Raw genomic sequence first — 17,724 nt, forward strand, 5'->3', positions numbered from 1 at the left:
TACCATAAAAAAGCTTAGAAAATAGAACGAAGGATATGGAACGTCACGAATGCAATTCTTTCTTCGAGGCAAACGGCACGGAGGCCGAGACACTTCTACCCAAGATACAGATATCCAGCTAAAGCCATACCTTCCTGAGATCCTCTTTGGAGAATTTTTCATAGGGAGTGCTTTCTAGGTAAGTTACATGCTCGGTACTGTTAGTTCCGAATCCTACGCTTTTCCCTTTTTTACCGGCAGCCTGTTCTCCGTAAGGATGATGCAGAAGATCGTAATGAAGCATTGTGATCATCTCCTTTTTAATTAGTTCTTCACTCTTCTGTAAGTCTGTTAGAGGCGGTTCCACATTTAGGGGTCTTAGGATAGTTTCATTGACCTAAACAAAAGGGAGGTATATTTAAAACAGGAAAAAAAAAAAAAGTATCTGAGAATTGTCTAGACTGTCAATGTGTCTTTTTCAAGCAACTCTAAAATCTAATCCCAGTTCTAATTCAAACAGAACCAAATGTTTCTCTTTCTAATAAACTGCCGTGAAATGCTGTGTTACTCTGGAAAATGATGTTTTCCCATTATTTCTAGATTTTGCTGTTTAATAATGGGAGCTGCAATATGAAAAAATATTAGCAGGGGCGTTTAGCACTTTGAAACACTGTAGCACTTATGTACATATCTGTAACTTTATTTGTAATCACGTCAGTTGTCCCTCCCCCCCCTCGACTGTAAGCTCGTTGTGGGCAGGGAATGCGTTTGCTTGTCGGATTATATTCTCTCGAGCGCTTAGTGCAGTGCTCTGCACCCAGCAAGCGCTCAATGAATACAGTTGTATGAATGACTGACTGTAGCAGGCAGGGGCTTGGACAGCATGGCCTAGTGGCAAGGGCACGCGTGTGGGAGTCACACTTGTCTGCTGTGTGACCTTGGGCAAGTCACATCACTTCTCTGTGTCTCAGTTACCACATCTGTAAAACGGGGCTCAAGACTGGGATCCCCATGTGGGACTGTGTCCAACCTGATTACCTTGCATCTCCCTCAGCGCTTAGCAACAGTGCTTGGCACATAGTAAGCGCTTAACGAATGCCTTAATTATTATTATTAGAATACAGTCTCTGCTCAGGGGAATTTTTTTCATCTGTGATACATTCCTTTACAAAACAACTAGCAAATCATTTCCTGGATGCATTAACTTTCAACACTTACTTCTGAGGGCCGGGGCAGATCTTTCTGAACGGCTTTGTGCATCCTCTTTAGCTCTTTTACTCGCTCGGCGTCTCTGATAGCCTAAAACATTTTGTTCAAAACACAAAAAGACATGACTCCTCAATATGATTTTTAACACCTTTTGAAACTTCTTACTGTGATTTAAGACTGCAGTAAAGTTGGATTCAGGGAAGTACCAATTAAGCAACTAAATTCGGTCGTAAGGGGCATTGGCAAAAATGCTTGTCAATTTTTAATTACCTGCCATCTTCACTTTGCCCACCACTCTGACCTAGTAATAACCCCATTAGCTGGGGGGCAAGAAGTGTAGTTAAGGGAGGGGAGGGGGGCTTCTGAATCCAACAAGCACAAGGGCTTTGCCTATCAACACAAATATGTTCAACTCCTCTGATATGAATAACTTTCAAAACAAGTCTCCCCTTGGGCCACTGAAAATGTAATAGCCCACTTAATGCACACTTAAAAAAATAAATAAAATTTAAAAAAGGAATGTACGCTTAAAAAAATAAGAGTAACTGGGGGCCATGTGCTTTTACGATAGTAACCACTGAGATATAACGAACCAAATTATTTAAAGACCCATATTAATTGGATAGTTTAACACGCTATGCATTTATCCCCTCCATACTGTTTAAAGGTTTTCTCGATTTCCTTTTAGGGTTTTGCTCTCCAGAAGAAAGAGGCATTACAAACCAGTTTTCCTACCTGCTTGCGAGCATCTACATCGGCAGCATCTTCTACATAAGTGTCATCGACCTCATGGTCTTCTAACTCTTTCTCGGCATTTTCCGGTAAAACAATTTCAAAGTCATTCTTGGGAGCGGGAAGGCCCATCAAGCCCATACGTAGATGTTCTCGGGACTCTCTCTCCTGTTGAAAGAGAACGAGATAGTTTATCGGTCCTTTTTAAAATCCCCGCCTAGACCGCTAACCGATTTTGTCTAAAATTTTTAGGGGTCATCATTAGTGACCCATTTCCCACAAAGGCGACAAAATGTCTGTTTTGATGAGCAAATGCTGGGTCAGATCGACAGAACGCCCAAACCAACATTCCGCTTCTGCCGGCAACGGGATGCTCCGAGGCGCCTTAGGATGGTTCCGCTCCTACACAGAGATCTTCCGAATTTGGGTCGTGCCCCCCCACACCCCTAACCTTCCCTTTAGTCCCTCATTTGGGGTTGTGCTCACCCCCTAACTGACTTATCCAAATCCCTCTTGAATCTGGTGCTATTTTCTCTCCAAGCACTGGAGTCGGTACACGGTGGATGGGCTGCATTTCTTCCCCAGCTTCCCACCCTCTCTAAGAGGGTGGCCTGGTGTCGGAGGAGGAGGAGAAGACTCCCTCCTTGGTCGCTTTCTGGGGACCCCACAGAGTCCGGGCTGGTAACGGCACCAGTTGGGGTGAGGGAGGGAGGCAAAGCCTCCCTAAAGGCAGAAATTCTGACCCTTCCCACAAATAGGATCACTGCCCTAGAGGTTTCCACTGTACTAGACGGCCTCAAGATACCCTTCCCCTTTCGACGGTCTTTGTGAGGGCGCGCGGAATTTCACCACAGGCAACGGGGAGAACAAAATGGAAAAGACAAAACACCACCCGCCCTTCTTTACCCGCTTCTTACCATCTGCTTGGCATAAGAGGGATCGTTGTAATCGGCCATCCCCTCTTCAGGATTTATGTTCAATTTGTCCCGCAGAGGAGTTCTGCCTGGGGTAGTGCCGACTACCGGTTTAGGTGTCATTCCTCCCCGGGGAGTCAGGCCTTCTGCTCCATGAGAAGGAGTCCTTGGCAAGAAAAGCAGAGGGAACGGAGAGGGAAAGATCGAGTTGCAAAACTGCCCGTTATGTTAAGACTTGAATTTGTAGTAAAACACCGGAAAGAGCCGAGACATTATACGGGACTGTACATCAGCAGCAGCAAGCTACTCCCCTTAATTCCTCACAGTATTCTGGACAGTCTCTTTAGGAGAAAAGTATTTTTCTGTCAACACTGATAGAAAACTCTCCTAGTAAAAGGCTCACTATCTGTACCATGAACACAAGAGGCGGTGCGCTGAGTTCAATGGCCTTGGCTGAACACCCGATGTCTGGGTCAGTGGCTTTCCCTCAGGTCGGCCAGTCAGTTGTATTACTGAGGGCTTAACTGTGTGCAGAGCACTGTACTAAACTCTTGGGAGAGTACATATAACCATACAACAGACACATTCTCTGCCCACGACGTACTCACGGTCTAGAGGAGACCAGGAGGTTTATATGGTCTCCCTCTATTTGCTCTGCAGCTTTCTCAGCCGAAGCAATGATGTTGTTTACGTACTGAGGTGTATGTGCGGGTGTTCGGGTGTGGGGTGGAGGCGTCTGTGTGACAAGTGGATTTCACCCCACCTAAATCTCCTGACCTCTAGACTGAGTGGAAGTCAAGTCGCCAGCTAAAAGGGCTAGGATATTTTTGGCCCAAGCTTCACAGCTGCCGTCTCTGAAAAAGAGATCGTACGGTGCTGAGTAATTGCTCCTCCACGAAAATGTACATTCCTGATTTCAGGGTCTATTCACAATCATTGACCGATTTCCAACTGTCCAGCGGAGACATTACTGCATGTCTACATGAACTTCATGGACGAGCCAACAGTTCCTTCTACTAAATTTCGAGCCTTCCTCTATCTAGACTTTGCAAGGCCTCCGAAAGAGCAGCAAAATCGACTATCTCCAGTTTCACTTCCTCTCCCTTTTCTTGGCAGTGGTCTGGCAGGTGTCCATACGCACCAAAATAACCAAGCGCTTAGCAAGGCGCTCTGCACTCAGGAAGCGCTCGATAAATACCACTGATGGATTGACGGGAGGGTAGGAAGGTGCCAAAGGGAGCAGCAGAGGCAATTCTCATACCAAATCACCTGTAGGATCCTTTATATGATAGAGGAAATGGATGCAGGTATTTTTGTTTCAGAGCTGGCCCAGATTGTCCAGAGTGCGTGAGGATTATTTTGGCAGTTTGGTTTTCCAAGTGAAAATTCAAAATTCTTCCATTTGTATCAAGTAACAAAAAGAAAATTAAGGCTAATTCCTCCCCACCAGATATTTTTAAGAAGAATGGAAATAAAGGAAGGCAAGCTGAATGACACATTAACTTTCTATCACTGGACCGTAAACTTTAAAAAAATGACTCAAATCCTGCCAGTTCCTGTACCTGAACGGGGTAGAAAGGACGGTATTCGGCGTCTGCACTATCTGGCGCTGTGGAGTCACGCCAGAGAAGTCACTTTCATGCAGGGGAGTATTAAGACCACCTTTCAGTGGGGTGTCCACATTGGTGAGAGCCATCAAATTCTGGGCTTCCTGTTAAACCACAAAAGTTCCAAGAGGTGAAATTAAAGTCCTTAGCATCAAAAACAAGTCATGCAATTAGTCTGCACTCAGCAAATTACAACGCTTAGGCTGATAGATGTAATTTAATTATACCTTCGCGAGCCAAAACTTTATAATCAGTATTTTATTGAGCACCTACAGTGTAGTAGGTACCTGGGAATATGCAACAGAAGTAAAGACCCTGATTCTTTCTTTAAGGAGCTTACAGTCAATGAGGGAGTAATATACTATTATTAGCAAATTATCATCATCATCATCTTGAGAGCAAGTCACAACTCTTTGTGCCTCAGTCTTCTCACCTGTAAAATGATGGTAAGGTACCTATTCTCCCTCCTCTGCTTGAACTGTGCCCAGTCTGCTTATTCTGTACGAGCAGCAGCACTTGGTACAGTGCTCTGCACGTAGCAAGCACTCAACAAATACCACCGATTGGCTTGTAAACAAAGACAGTTGCCTGGAGCAGAGAGGAACATGAGGACTCTTCCTTCCTTCTGGGTCTAGCAACCATGCTTAACTTATTGATTTTGAAATTAACCGTTGCTTTCTACTGCACTGTTATTCTTCTGTATCTGTTGACCTCCATTTAGATTATTCGACCCATAGGGAAAGGGACTATAACTATGTCCAATCTGTTTACCTTATAATTATCCCAGCGCCTGGCACCTAAAATACATTTAATAACAAAGGAAGCCGTAGATTCAGTTCAATTATATATTTCAGCTAAAACGGACCTTTCTCCCCAAAATGGCCACGAAAATCGAGAGAGTTACTCTTCCAAATCAGGAAGATTAATTCGATAAAAAGGTCCATTCGACTAAACTAAAACTGAAGCGTACTTATGGAACACACATTTAAATAAGGAAGGACATAGGTAGCTTTGCATAACTATATATTAGAGCCTAAACCAAGTTCTGGACTAGGACACGGAGACAGAACTGCAATCTAGGCATTCGGGATTCCATTTGACAATTCAGGCCTTATTCTATACATGATAATTTACCTTACCTGCAGGATTCTATCCTGTGCAGCTGGGGTTTTGGGTGTCCTAAGCGCAATGCTGTTGTTCGTGACGTTATATTCGGACAAAAGGGTACTGGAAGCCGAATTTGTGATGCCTGATTCCTCAGCTGTCTGACGTGCAATTTCACTTGCTTGGCCTACTTTTACTACTTCTTCCAGTTCTGTGTCTGAAATCTTGAAGAAGAAAAGAAACGTATAAGTAAGGTTCCATTTCTGGAAGTCACAATAAATCCAGCACATACTTTTGTCTAAAAGATTTACTCGCATTCAATTTAAAGATTCCTATTGTGCAATAAGGGATATACTCGGGTTATAAGATGCTTTACCCAACTGAATGACACTTCAGAATGTGCTAATAAGAAATCCTTTTACCAAAACATGGTCAAACAATGAAATAGGCATCTAAGAAAGGCACTGTCTTGCTGAGGAGAAAATTTCAACGACTCCTTTTTTCACCCCTCATACAAGAAAGGTCCACCTATCCTCGCTCTCCCCTTTTTTCCACTATTATTTTACTGTTTTCTGGCCTTAAATAATTTTGGTTTAACAATTCCCCATAAATTTCCTGGACCTATTCTCTATTCTTCCCAATTCTACATCTGCAAGCCTTCATTTCAGATTAAGGAATACCATACAAATCACTTTTTCCTCTATGTTACATGTAGATAAGAAGAATGTTTAAGTATATACAACCCGGAATGTATACTGCTCTTCCCAGAAAATTACCTAGTCAGATGGAATGCTTATAACGCTCGCTTCCCACCCACAAAACGACGAGTAATTTAATTCCTTCCAAAGATGTTTATGGATAAAATACTTAATTTTATAAAATCAAATCTGTAAAATTCTGAAAACACAGAGTACCAACTCTCTGGTATCTGAAAGGTTCACAATCGAAAATTTTGGGTAACTGAAAGGAGGGGAGGGAAATCCGTGTCCTTTTTCTGATTCAGTGAAGCAGTGTAGCTTAGTGGATAGAGTGGCCTAGGAGTCAAAAGGAGCTGGGTTCTAATCCCCTCCCCACCGCGTCTGCTGTGTGACCTTAGGTAAGTCGTTTCACTTCTCTGGGCCTCAGATACCTCATCTGTAAAATGAGGATTAAGAGTGTTAGTCCCATATGGGACAGGAACTGTGCGCAACCTGATTAACTTGTATTTACTCCATCACTTGGATTGCTTAGCACGTGGTAAGCGCTTAACAAGTACCATTATTATTATAATTACTGTACTCAAAGCATGTCTCTCGACACAATCCCAAGGTATCTGCCTCTCTTGCCTGCAGCTCCAGTGCTGGAGTCAGGGAAAATTACAGTAGCCCAACCTTGTGCTCTGAGTTCTTTTCCTTCTTAACCAAAAAGGGACCGTTGGTCATTGCGCTAGGTTTGAAATCAATTATTCCTATTTTCCATTATCCAAAGAAGGGGGGAAAAAACAGGATACCTGAAAATTTGGATAGAAGACATTTAGGAATGTAGTAATGTGGTATTCTTTGATGAGTACACCGTATTAAATTAATTAAATGGAGTTTTGCTTATATTTGTAGGATGAAAAAATAAGCTTAGAAGTTTTCATTAGATTACCTGAGGTGCAGGAAGCACTAATTTGCTCCTTTTTTTGGTAAATTCCGACACTCCACTGGTCTGCAGAATAGCTGATGGCAAATCTGACTCCTTCTTTCTTTTCAAATGTTGTTTGTCTTTCTTCCGATCCCTTCCTTCCTTTTCCCTGCATGGAGAAAAATATATATTCAAGAATGATCAGTAATTCCAAAATAAGTAGGAGGAATCTAAGCTGAGTCTCATTTTTTCGTTTAGTGATCCTCCACGCATCATCCCCACTAGCACGTTCACCCAGCTTCTCCACTTCCTCCTCTCTCAATCCATGAATTGCAGCAGGAAACAGATCAAATTCACAAGAGCGTTATGAGCCCCTCCGACGAGTTATGAAATTTGGCATTGGCTGCTCCTGTGAATAACGCCGGGCAAGCAAGTCAAAGGCACATGGGACAGGTGCAAAGGCAAGGGATTTCGTCATGAATCTTTGGTCAGTGCAAGAGCAACTAAAAAAAAGTTAAAGGATCAAAAATGGATAGCAAGGATCAAAACAAAAACTGAATGCGGGATTCCCTAATTTTACACTCTTCTTATAGCCCTCGTTTACAATGATACCATTAAATGAAAAATTTATATTTGAATGCTGGTGTTTCTAAGAACATGCTGGTTTTACATTTATTATTTTGGTCGCCTTTTGGCTTTTGAAAAAACATAAATGAACTTTACATGGTTCCTTATGGGAAAATAGGCTGTGTTAAATATGCTTTCTTTGTCTCATGACTATTTTCATGGAACCAATTTAGAGTGCTAATTGGGAAGTCCCTAAAGTAAATTATATTGACTGCTAATGCTGAGCTTTCTTGTCTATTTAATCTACTCTCTCAAGTGCTGGGTACAATGCTCTGCACTCAATAAGCACTCAACTATTGATTGATTCGCTTCTGAATTATTTTACTGAAACTGAATCTAATGACTCAGGCATCGACTTCGAGATGTTTAAAAGTTTCTCGTGATGAAACTATAACTGCGTAGTTTTTTTTTTTACTTTACACATGGTCTACTGTAGGAATAACCATAAAAATGAAATTGCCGATGATACACTCTCTAGGCTTAAAAAATGATGATGATGATGATGATGGTATTTGTGTTAAGCGCTATGTGGCAAGCATTGTTCTAAACGCTGGGGTAGATACAAGATAAATCAGGCTGTCCCACGTGGGGCTCACGGTCTTCATCCCCATTTTACAGATGAAGTAACTGAGGTTGAGAGAAGTGACGTGACTTGCCCAAAGTCACAAAGCTGACAACAATAATAATAATGTTGGTATTTGTTAAGTGCTTACTATGTGCAGAGCACTGTTCTAAGCGCTGGGGTAGATGCAGGGTAATCAGGTTGTCCCACGTGAGGCTCCCAGTCTTCGTCCCCATTTTACAGATGAGGTCACTGAGGCACAGAGACGTGAAGTGACTTGCCCACAGTCACACAGCTGACAAGTGGCAGCGCCGGGATTCAAACCCATGTCCTCTGACACCCAAGCCCGGGCTCTTTCCACTGAGTCATGCTGCTTCTCTCTTTACTACTGACTTATTCATATTTGTTTTTCAATTTATGATTCTAATTGTGAAAGGACGAAGTGCACTATTGCATTTCGTCTTAATAGATACTCAAGAGAGACCTAAGAACACACTGACTAAGTTGGTTACTAAGTACTCCCTGCTCAAACACTTAAAAAGTACTGAGTTGTTCCCCGGGGCAAAAACCGGAACCATCACTTACGATCTCAACTCTCCATCTAGATCTTGTTGGCGTAACTTCCTGAAGTCAGCGTCCAGGGCCTGGTAGTTTTCCTCAGACGTATCGTAGAAACCAGGCGCGGGCTTTTTTTCAAATGGGATTTCTGCATTGTAGTCTACTCCTCTCTTCTTTTTCCTTTTCTTCTGAATTTCAATTCCAGCAGCTCGCAGTTCCCTTCTTTTCTGAAGGGCTGCCAGGCGCCTGAGGGAGTAGGAAAATGAGATTACACAGAAAACTGGATGTGAGTCTCCGATTTTTAAAAACAATTAGCCAACGGACACAGTTAATGACATCTGAATGTCTCGCGTTTCTTCGGCTGAGCCCGTGATTCTAACCCATGATTTTCACAATCCAAGTGTGGGGTGGGGAAGAGTAGTGATTGTTCCCTACGATTTGAAAATGGAGACTGGTAAGATGAAAATGAGATATTCATCGGACCGGTCAACGGTACTTAGTAAGCACCCACCCTGTACAACGATTAAAACGTGTGACTCTAGACTGTTAGCTCCTGGCGGGCAGGGAATGTGTCAACCGACTCTCATATAATACCCTCCCTAATGTTTAGTACACTACTCTGCACGCAGTAAGTGCTCAATAAATACGATTGATTTACTAAGTGCTAAGTACCGGGGCTGACACAAAATAACAAACTGGACAGTCCCTGGATGACCCAAGGCTCTCGCGCTGTTGTACTGGACGCTCTCCCAAGAGCTCAGTACTGTGCGCTGCATATAGTAAGTGTTCAATAAATTCCACTGATGATGATCACAGACTAATAATTATAGCTATTTTACATCAGACTGGTTGTGACTTGCCCAAGGTCACACAGCAGGCAAATGGGAGAGCCAAGACTAGGACCTGAGTCTCCTGACTCCCAGTTCCCACGCTCTTTCCACCAGGCCACCCTGCCCTCCTTGAGGCCGCTTAATTCTTGCTCGTTAAGCGTTTTTAATCTAACAGGGTAGATCAGTTAAAACACAAACATACAAGAGGCGTACTGGAACATATAAAACAACCTCCAGAAATTTGGATTTCACATTTACTGGCGTGAATGAGATGATGGGCAAATGGAAGCGTGCGGAATCCAGAGACGGACGTCCACAGAGAGGAGGTGAATTTTAATAGTTCTGAAAAAGTATTCAGATGCAGTGGCGAGGACACACGAGAATCTCTTATGGGGGCAAGGGCAAGCAGGTTTATCTGGCTTTAATGGAAAGAACGAGGTGAGGGAATTGTGGGCAATGACAGACGGGTGAAGGACAAGTGGATGGGGGAACTTGAGAGGACATGGTGAGGTCGGTGAAGTTAAAGTGTTGTTGGAGTAAACGGCAGCAATAATTACTTAATCCGGTGATACCCTGAGGAGATGGCTGAATTGTCATAGGGTCCTTGAGACTGAAGAGGCCGGTGTTTAGGAGGAAACACTGGAGTGTTGTATCGATAAACCCAAAAGCCTTCAATCGAAATGTAATAATAATGCAGTAGCTTAAAGATCTCAACAGATAAAACAGATAAATGTTAACGCACGTGAACCCACCTAGCTTCTTCCAACTGCTTCTCTCTTGCTTTCCTCTTGGCCTTTTTTCCCTGGGTGTTGGCTAGACGAGCTCTAGCTTCAGAAAGCATCTCTAGCTCATCTGCAAAAAATGACGTTAACCATAATATCGCTCAATTAGAAATCACTTGAAAATGCCACTTCCCCCTGTCGATGAAGTACATGTCCCTCTCCCCAACGGGAAAGTTGATCCCTGAACCAATTAAAAAGGACACTCGTTCAGGCAATATTAAGTTTGGAGAACCAAACAAAATTAGGTGTAGCTCATATAAGTATGTCTATGGAGTTTTTAACATGAATCTCAATCGTAGAAATCATGGCTAATTCTGATAACTGGATAATAAGCACAAGTAACAAATTTCCTCTGCCCTAAAATGGGCCAACAAACAGGAAAAAATGCCCAATGTGGGGCTTAGTTATGTCCACGAGTTTGGAACATGACCTTATTTTTTCCAAATAAAACCGATCGTCTTTAGTAAAGCCTTAAAGCGCATCGGTACATCTAGTCGACTCAAAGAAGAAGTTCAAACAGTAGAAAATGCTAAACTATTCACTGAAGGTATTTTTTAAATCAAATGTCCTACATTTCCCTACTTCCCTCAGCTTATTTAAAGATGAGTTTCCTTAGGAGTATTATTTATCTCCACTTTTAGTTGAAATGAATAAACCAGCTAACAGCTGGTCCTAAGCTGGCGTTCTACATGTAAAAAGAAACATCAGAATTACTGGAATTTTACCAGATGGTAAAGAGGAAAGACTTGTCAAAAGAACCAAGCACCAAAAGAATCACATAAAAGTCGATGGTGACTTCAGAGATCTAGCGCAAAGCGAAAGTGAACCCAAGTTCAAAAATGCCGATGGGATTTTTTTTTATAGAGAATTACCTTCATCCATATCAATAGGATCAGGCCGGGCAGGTTTAGTTTCTGGATTTGGATCGATTTCTCCAGGTTTCAGTTTTCGGGGATCATCCGCTGTTTCTTCCTCATTGTCTCTCTGAGCAGCTTTATCCCTTTGTGGAGGAAAGGAGGGGAGGAAAAAGTCGGACAAATCGGATAAGCAGAGAGCTCTTAGTCCTGAAGCCCTCTCTCCACAAACATCTCCAAAAAGTCCCTAAAGGGAGATCTAAATCACAAGATGCCTCCACAAAACATAACGCATCCATCACTCCTTCCGTCTCCCCAAAGTGGTGATGGCAGTTATTTTACTGTTAATGCTGAAAGTTGTGTCTGAAAAATCTCAGCTCGTGGAAACGGAATTCAGAATTCTAATTAAGATGAGACAAATGAGTCCCTCAACCGAGTCCCAAGTTCCACTGACTCTAAATGTTTTAACTGAAAAGGGCGTCAGCTTTGAAAATCTATTCCCAGACATTCAACGGATTACTCCAACTTGTTTCCAAAAGGCACTGTAGCCTTCAAAATTTGCATTCCCAAAGAACCCAGACTGATTTTGAGAACACAAGTAACTGATGCATAACTTTCAAGAACTCTATCTTCTACCCCAAGGACTGTACTAAAAATGCATTCTATGATGTAAGAAGATATTCTCCCTAAGTTGATATTTTCTTCAGTGTTCAATTAAATTTGAGACTCTTCCATTTTTAAGCAATCCTCAGTAATGACATCCAGACAGCAATCAAAACAGAAAAACAAACAAAAAAACAAGCAAAAGGAAACCCAATGCCGTAGACGGACTCTGATCGGCCATACCTCAAGTTACACAACTGAGATTCCTTAGTTTTGGTCGGAATTACGATTTAAATTTAGGAAAGTGAGCCGAGAGCATTTAAATTCCACCCGGCTTAACGTACGCATATTTTCACAGGTTCCCATTAGTTGTTTTTTAAATTTTCACTTACAGAAGGAATTCGTAATGTTCCAAACACTGGGCAGCTGTCCTGCCAATTATTGGTGCAATGGTTCTCCACTGAGTGGGCATCAGCTTGGCCAGATGCAGTAGTTTCTCCTCCTCTTCGCGTGACCACTCTGTCTTCTTGATGCTCGGATCCAGCCACTCGTACCTGTTTTACAAATCATCAATCGATCAAATTTACTGAGGGCTTACTGTGTGCAGACTACTCAACCAGTTGCTTGGGAGTACAGTACAAAATAGAATTTCCCACATTGGTCATCTGAGATTAAATGTTTCAAGTTCACAGAATTAAAACCTAGAATCCACTGGTCACCACCCACAGCCTTCGTATCTTCAAAAGGCTACTGACTGACTGTCCATCCATCTTAACCTTATTAAAACTGAAAGGTTTTGTAATCAAGGTACCTGTTCCATGGGAGTGACGGGGAATTGCGTGAGCTACTCCCAAAAATGCCCACCCCAAGTCTCTCATTAAGTCCTGGGCGGTTTCCATCCAAAATGATGGCTTTCTAAGCCGTTAGCTCTTTGTAACCTGTCCCTTTCTAGTCGGCCTCCCCCTCGAAAATCCCCACTTTTTCACCCGCAACCTCAAACAGAAAATCTGGCTCCTTGGCTTATAAATATCAGTGCATATCTATAGATTTTCTTTCAAAACTCTGCCCGCAGCTCTGCCAATTTTGCACTACAACAGTGAGAAGAAAAGATAACTGTCACTCTGCTCGTCTTTCCGCTAGAGAAAAGGACTTAACTCTTTAAAAGTGTGTTTTTATGTGGTTTATAATTTATGTTTACTAAAAGGGGCCCACAGTCAAAATGCCTTCGTGTGTGTCTTAAGAGATTTGTGATTATGAACTATGGCATCTTGGACTGCCGTTTGATTTATCTGTTTTACTGTGACCCCTTTCGAATCATTATTTTTTCCCTTTTCTTTGGTTTTTTACAATAATGGTGGCTGGAAGCTAAAACAACAGGTGGCATATAGAATTAAATCTAGAAAAACTGTTTTTAAATACGATTTCAATCCTATCTAATTTGGTCATACTACTCATTCACAGCCTCCCCAACACAACTGAAAACCACAAAAAAGATTCTCTGCAACTCAGTGTTGAGTTCACATTAAAGTTTTCCCTTTTTTTTTTTTTTTTTAAAAAAAAACAGGCCCTGTTCGGTACTTACCATCTGGCTTTGCATTGCTTTGCGGATTTTCTGTGCAGCAGAGAGGCAATTCGAGACCACTGGTTTTTGCCATATTTCATAACAGCCGCTTTAAGGATTTCATCCTGAAAATGAGAAGAGGAAATAATGTTACTCTGCTCAACGTCATTACATCTTGCAAGATCCAAAACTTCGCTTTGTTTTGAGTGGACTGCCACTGACCTTCCAAACAGAAGAATGCAGGAAAAAAATGTGAATTCAAGTTTAAAAACTACTGTATACTGAAGAACAGTTAAATAGGGTTCCATTAAAGGTATGAAAATGTAATTTAAAACAAATCTTTTTGGATTTATTATTGAATGATGAATGTGCAACCTTGAATTTCAATACTGTTCAGAGTCAGGGGGCTCGGAGAAAAGGGGGCCATAATACCTCAGGTGGAGAAAGCGGGCTCGAAAAGAGTCAGAATATCTGTAAGCTAGAGAAACTGAGCTATACGAAACAGTTACTTGAATTAACAAAGACAATACTCAAGGCCTGGGTAGCCCGTGCTGGCAGCCTTTGCCATCCGCAGGGGTAAAATCAATCAACTGTATTTACCGAGCACTTTACTGTGTGCAGAGCACTGTACTAAATGCTTGGGAGAGTATAACAAAGTGAAATGGCAGAGTTTTAAACAGCGAATCATTAAATGATTAATACTACTTAGTACTGGGCTCTGCATGTAGTGAGCACTTAAAAATGATAATAATAATGGTATTTGTTAAGCGCTTACCACGTGCCAAGCACTGTTCTAAGCATCGGGGTAGATACGAAGTAATCGGGTCGTCCCACACGGGGCTCGCGGTTTCAATCCCCATTTTACAGATGAGGTAAGTGAGGCACAGAGCAGCCAAGTGACCCGCCCAAAGTCACACAGCTGATAAGTGGCCGAGCCGGGATTAGAACCCACACCCTCCGCCTCCCAGGCCCGAGCTCTTTCCACTCAGCCGTGCTGCTTCTCAATAAATACCACTGATTGATTGAGAGGCTTAGGTTCCCATGCCAACGGAGGAGCATCCGGTAACGATGACGTTTAGAATATCGGTGCCTGACCGATGTTATTCTGGATTGATACTGTACGAGGAAAGGGATATTCCGGGTCTATTAAACATTCCCCAAACGGGCTGCCTTATTAGTGACCGTCCGATCCCGCAAACAACAACAAGGAAGAGATTCGTGAAGGCGCTGACGGGTTCTACCTGAGACGGATGATTGCCGGCCTGTGGGAGCGTGGCTTTCTCTCCCTGATCTACGGGGTAAGGGGCCTGGATCAATCAAGGGCCTGGATCGATCAATGACCGTCGACAGGGCCACAGCTGGGACGCCTAAGGCGGATAAAAGGCGGAGCGAAGGGCCGTGCCGAGAGGCAGCGCAGAGGGAGGCGCTTGGAGCAGACGCACGCGGAGGGGGAAGGAAGCACGTTGAGAGCAGCGGCGCTCGGAAGCAAAGAGAAGCAGCGCTGGCACCAGCAGACTGGTACTGGACCCTTGGTGGAGGGCGGGAGTGCGTGTGCGTGTAGGTGTCACTCCCTTGCATGTTGGTAAAACTAAGTAAAAAAAAAAAAGCCTCCCACAATAACCCTGGTGATCAGAGCTGCGGTTTGGCTCCACGTGTCGCCGAGGCTCCCCCGGTCCAGGAAGGTCCTGGCTGGCACAAGCCGGGGCGAGGGGGGGCTTGTGACATCTAAGTAATAACGACGATGATGATAATCGTGGTATCGAAGCGCCTACCGTATGCCAAGCAAGGCACTAAGCGCCGGAGCGGATACGAGGACATCGGGTTGGACAGAGTCCTTGTCCCGCAAAGGGCTCACGGTCTTGATCCCCATTTTACAGCTGAGGCAACTGAGGGCCAGAGAAGTAAGATGACTTGCCCAATGCCTTACAGCAAGACCAGAGCCAGAATCAGAACCCGTGACCTTTCGATTCCCAGGCCCGTGCTCTATCCGCTACACCACACTGCTTCCTGGTGTAGACTATAATGAACCGGAGACGCGTCGGAAGGTCACTGCTAAGTAAAGCTAGTCAAAAACATGAAAAAGGGAGGAAATACGCTACCCGTTATACTGCTACACTTCAAGGATAGATTCAGAGAAGCAAAATCGGGAAGGAATAAATAGTCCACCAACATCAAGGGCAGGAAGGAACCGCCCTTCACACTTGGGAGGGGACAGTGCGGATAATATCAATCGACGAGCGTCTCGAAGAGTACAATAATCCCTTTCCTCTCATCTTCATTTCCACCTGCCTTTAGAACACCTCTACTTAACAAGCCCCAAAGAGAAGTCATCCTCCCACCCACACCTGGTCTCCCCCCGGGCTTTCCCGTCCCCGCAGGCCAACCCCCTTCCATCCTGACTCCATCCCGTAACCACGGCATGATCCGCGGCTCACCTCTCTCCCCGACCCACATCCTGGGTCCGTTTCCAAATCCCGTCGGTTCCGCGGTCACGCGCCGCTGGGATCCGACCCTTCCTTTCCGTCCGAGGTGCGATCACGTTCGATCTAAGCACCTGTTCTATCCCAAGAGGCGTCGGCCCCTTCCCTGTCCTCCCCGCCCCCCGTCGCCAGTCCGGACTTCACTCTGCCGCCCGCATCATTTTTCTCAAAATATACGTTTAATCCGCTTCTCCCCCCTCCTCAGTAAAACCTCCGACGGCTGCCCATCCGTCTCCACGTCGGAAACTCACCCTACCCCCTCCATCCGTACCTCGCTTATCTCCCGCAACGCGGCCCACGCACTTGACTCCTCTAATACTAACCTACTCTTCGTACCTCGACCTCAACTGTCCCGCTGCCAACCCCTTGCCCTTGTCCTCCCTTCGGCCTGGAATAATAATAATAATCATAATAATGATGTATTTAAGCGCTTACTACGTGCCAGGTACCGTTTTAAGCGCCGGTGTAGATACAAGGTAATCGGGTGGGGCTCACGGTCTTCATCCGCGTTATACAGATGAGGGAACCGAGGCGTAGAGAGGTGAAGCGACTCGCCCGAGGTCACACAGCTGACGCGTGGCAGAGGCGGAATTAGAACCCACGACCTCTGACTCCCAAGCGCCGGGCTCTTGCCATTAAGCCACACTGCTGGAACTCCCTCCCCCTTTATATCCGACAAACCACTACTCTCTCCATGGTCAGAGCCCTACTAAGATTAAAATCACACCTCCTCATTCAATAGTATTTATTGAGCACTCACTATGTGCGGAGCACTGTACTAAGCGCTTGGAATGGACAAATCGGCCACAGATAGAGACGGTCCCTGCCCAGTGATGGGCTTACAGACTAATCGGGGGAGACAGACAAAGACAGCAATAAATAGAATCAAGGGGATGGACATCTCGTTAACAAAATAAATAGCCTCCCCATCTAAACTGGAAACCTGTCTCTTGTTTTTTTTTTAATTGGCATCTGTAAGCACTTACCACATACGTCAGACGCTGTACTAAGTGCTGGGGCACCTACAAACGAACGAGGTCCGATACAGTCCCCGTCCCACGCGGAGCTCGTAATGTGAATCCCCATTTGACAGATGAGGCGATTGAGGTACAGAGGAGCGAAGTGACTGGCCCAAGGTCACAGAGCAGACAAGTGGCGGAGCCAGGATTAGAACCCAGATCCTTCTGACTCTGACCCAGTGCTGCTCCTCACACACGCTGTGTGGGGGGGGGGGGGGTCACCCACCGAGGGGTCTACCAATTCTACCGTAATAAGAACAATGTCGGCGTTTGTTAGGCGCTTACTATGTGCCAAGCGCTGTTCTAAGCGCTGGGGTCGACACAGGGGAATCGGGTTGTCCCACGTGGGGCTCCCAGTCTTCATCCCCATTTCACAGATGAGGTGACGGAGGCACAGGGAAGTGACTACCGTGCTCTCTCCAGCGCTCAGTAGACTGCTCCGCACCGAGCAGGTGCTCGATAAATAACGACCGACGGATTTTCTCGACGGGGTCTCGGGGAGATCCCAAGACCAAGGATTTCTGCTTGAGGCGAAGCCGCTTGGTGGTGGGGGCTGCGCCTACCGACTCTGTTGTGATGTACTCTCCCAAGGTGCTCAGTACAGTGCTCAGCACACAGTAAGTGCTCAGTAAATACCCGACTGCTCGGGAGAGGAAAAAAGTACCCCGGCTAGGACGTAGTACCGCGAGCGTTCACTC

At 44.5% G+C, this 17,724-nt stretch overlaps 1 protein-coding gene across 1 annotated transcript in view; it reads right to left on the reverse strand.

The window, feature by feature from the left end:
• CDC5L (cell division cycle 5 like) overlaps positions 1-17,724 on the reverse strand; it is a 37,674-nt gene that overhangs the window by 16,272 nt on the left and 3,678 nt on the right. Inside the window, exons 2-13 of the mRNA XM_001511039.5 lie at positions 13,549-13,652; positions 12,359-12,520; positions 11,382-11,509; positions 10,480-10,579; positions 8,925-9,143; positions 7,175-7,319; positions 5,581-5,769; positions 4,397-4,545; positions 2,838-3,000; positions 1,924-2,088; positions 1,198-1,278; positions 131-376 (exon numbers count right to left, since the gene is read on the reverse strand). Of these exons, the coding sequence (XP_001511089.1) occupies positions 131-376; positions 1,198-1,278; positions 1,924-2,088; positions 2,838-3,000; positions 4,397-4,545; positions 5,581-5,769; positions 7,175-7,319; positions 8,925-9,143; positions 10,480-10,579; positions 11,382-11,509; positions 12,359-12,520; positions 13,549-13,652 (1,851 nt within the window). The remainder of the gene's footprint in view (positions 1-130; positions 377-1,197; positions 1,279-1,923; positions 2,089-2,837; positions 3,001-4,396; positions 4,546-5,580; positions 5,770-7,174; positions 7,320-8,924; positions 9,144-10,479; positions 10,580-11,381; positions 11,510-12,358; positions 12,521-13,548; positions 13,653-17,724) is intronic.

The sequence above is a fragment of the Ornithorhynchus anatinus genome, chromosome 9, assembly GCF_004115215.2.
Source record: "Ornithorhynchus anatinus isolate Pmale09 chromosome 9, mOrnAna1.pri.v4, whole genome shotgun sequence".
NCBI classification, from domain to species: Eukaryota; Metazoa; Chordata; class Mammalia; order Monotremata; family Ornithorhynchidae; genus Ornithorhynchus; species Ornithorhynchus anatinus.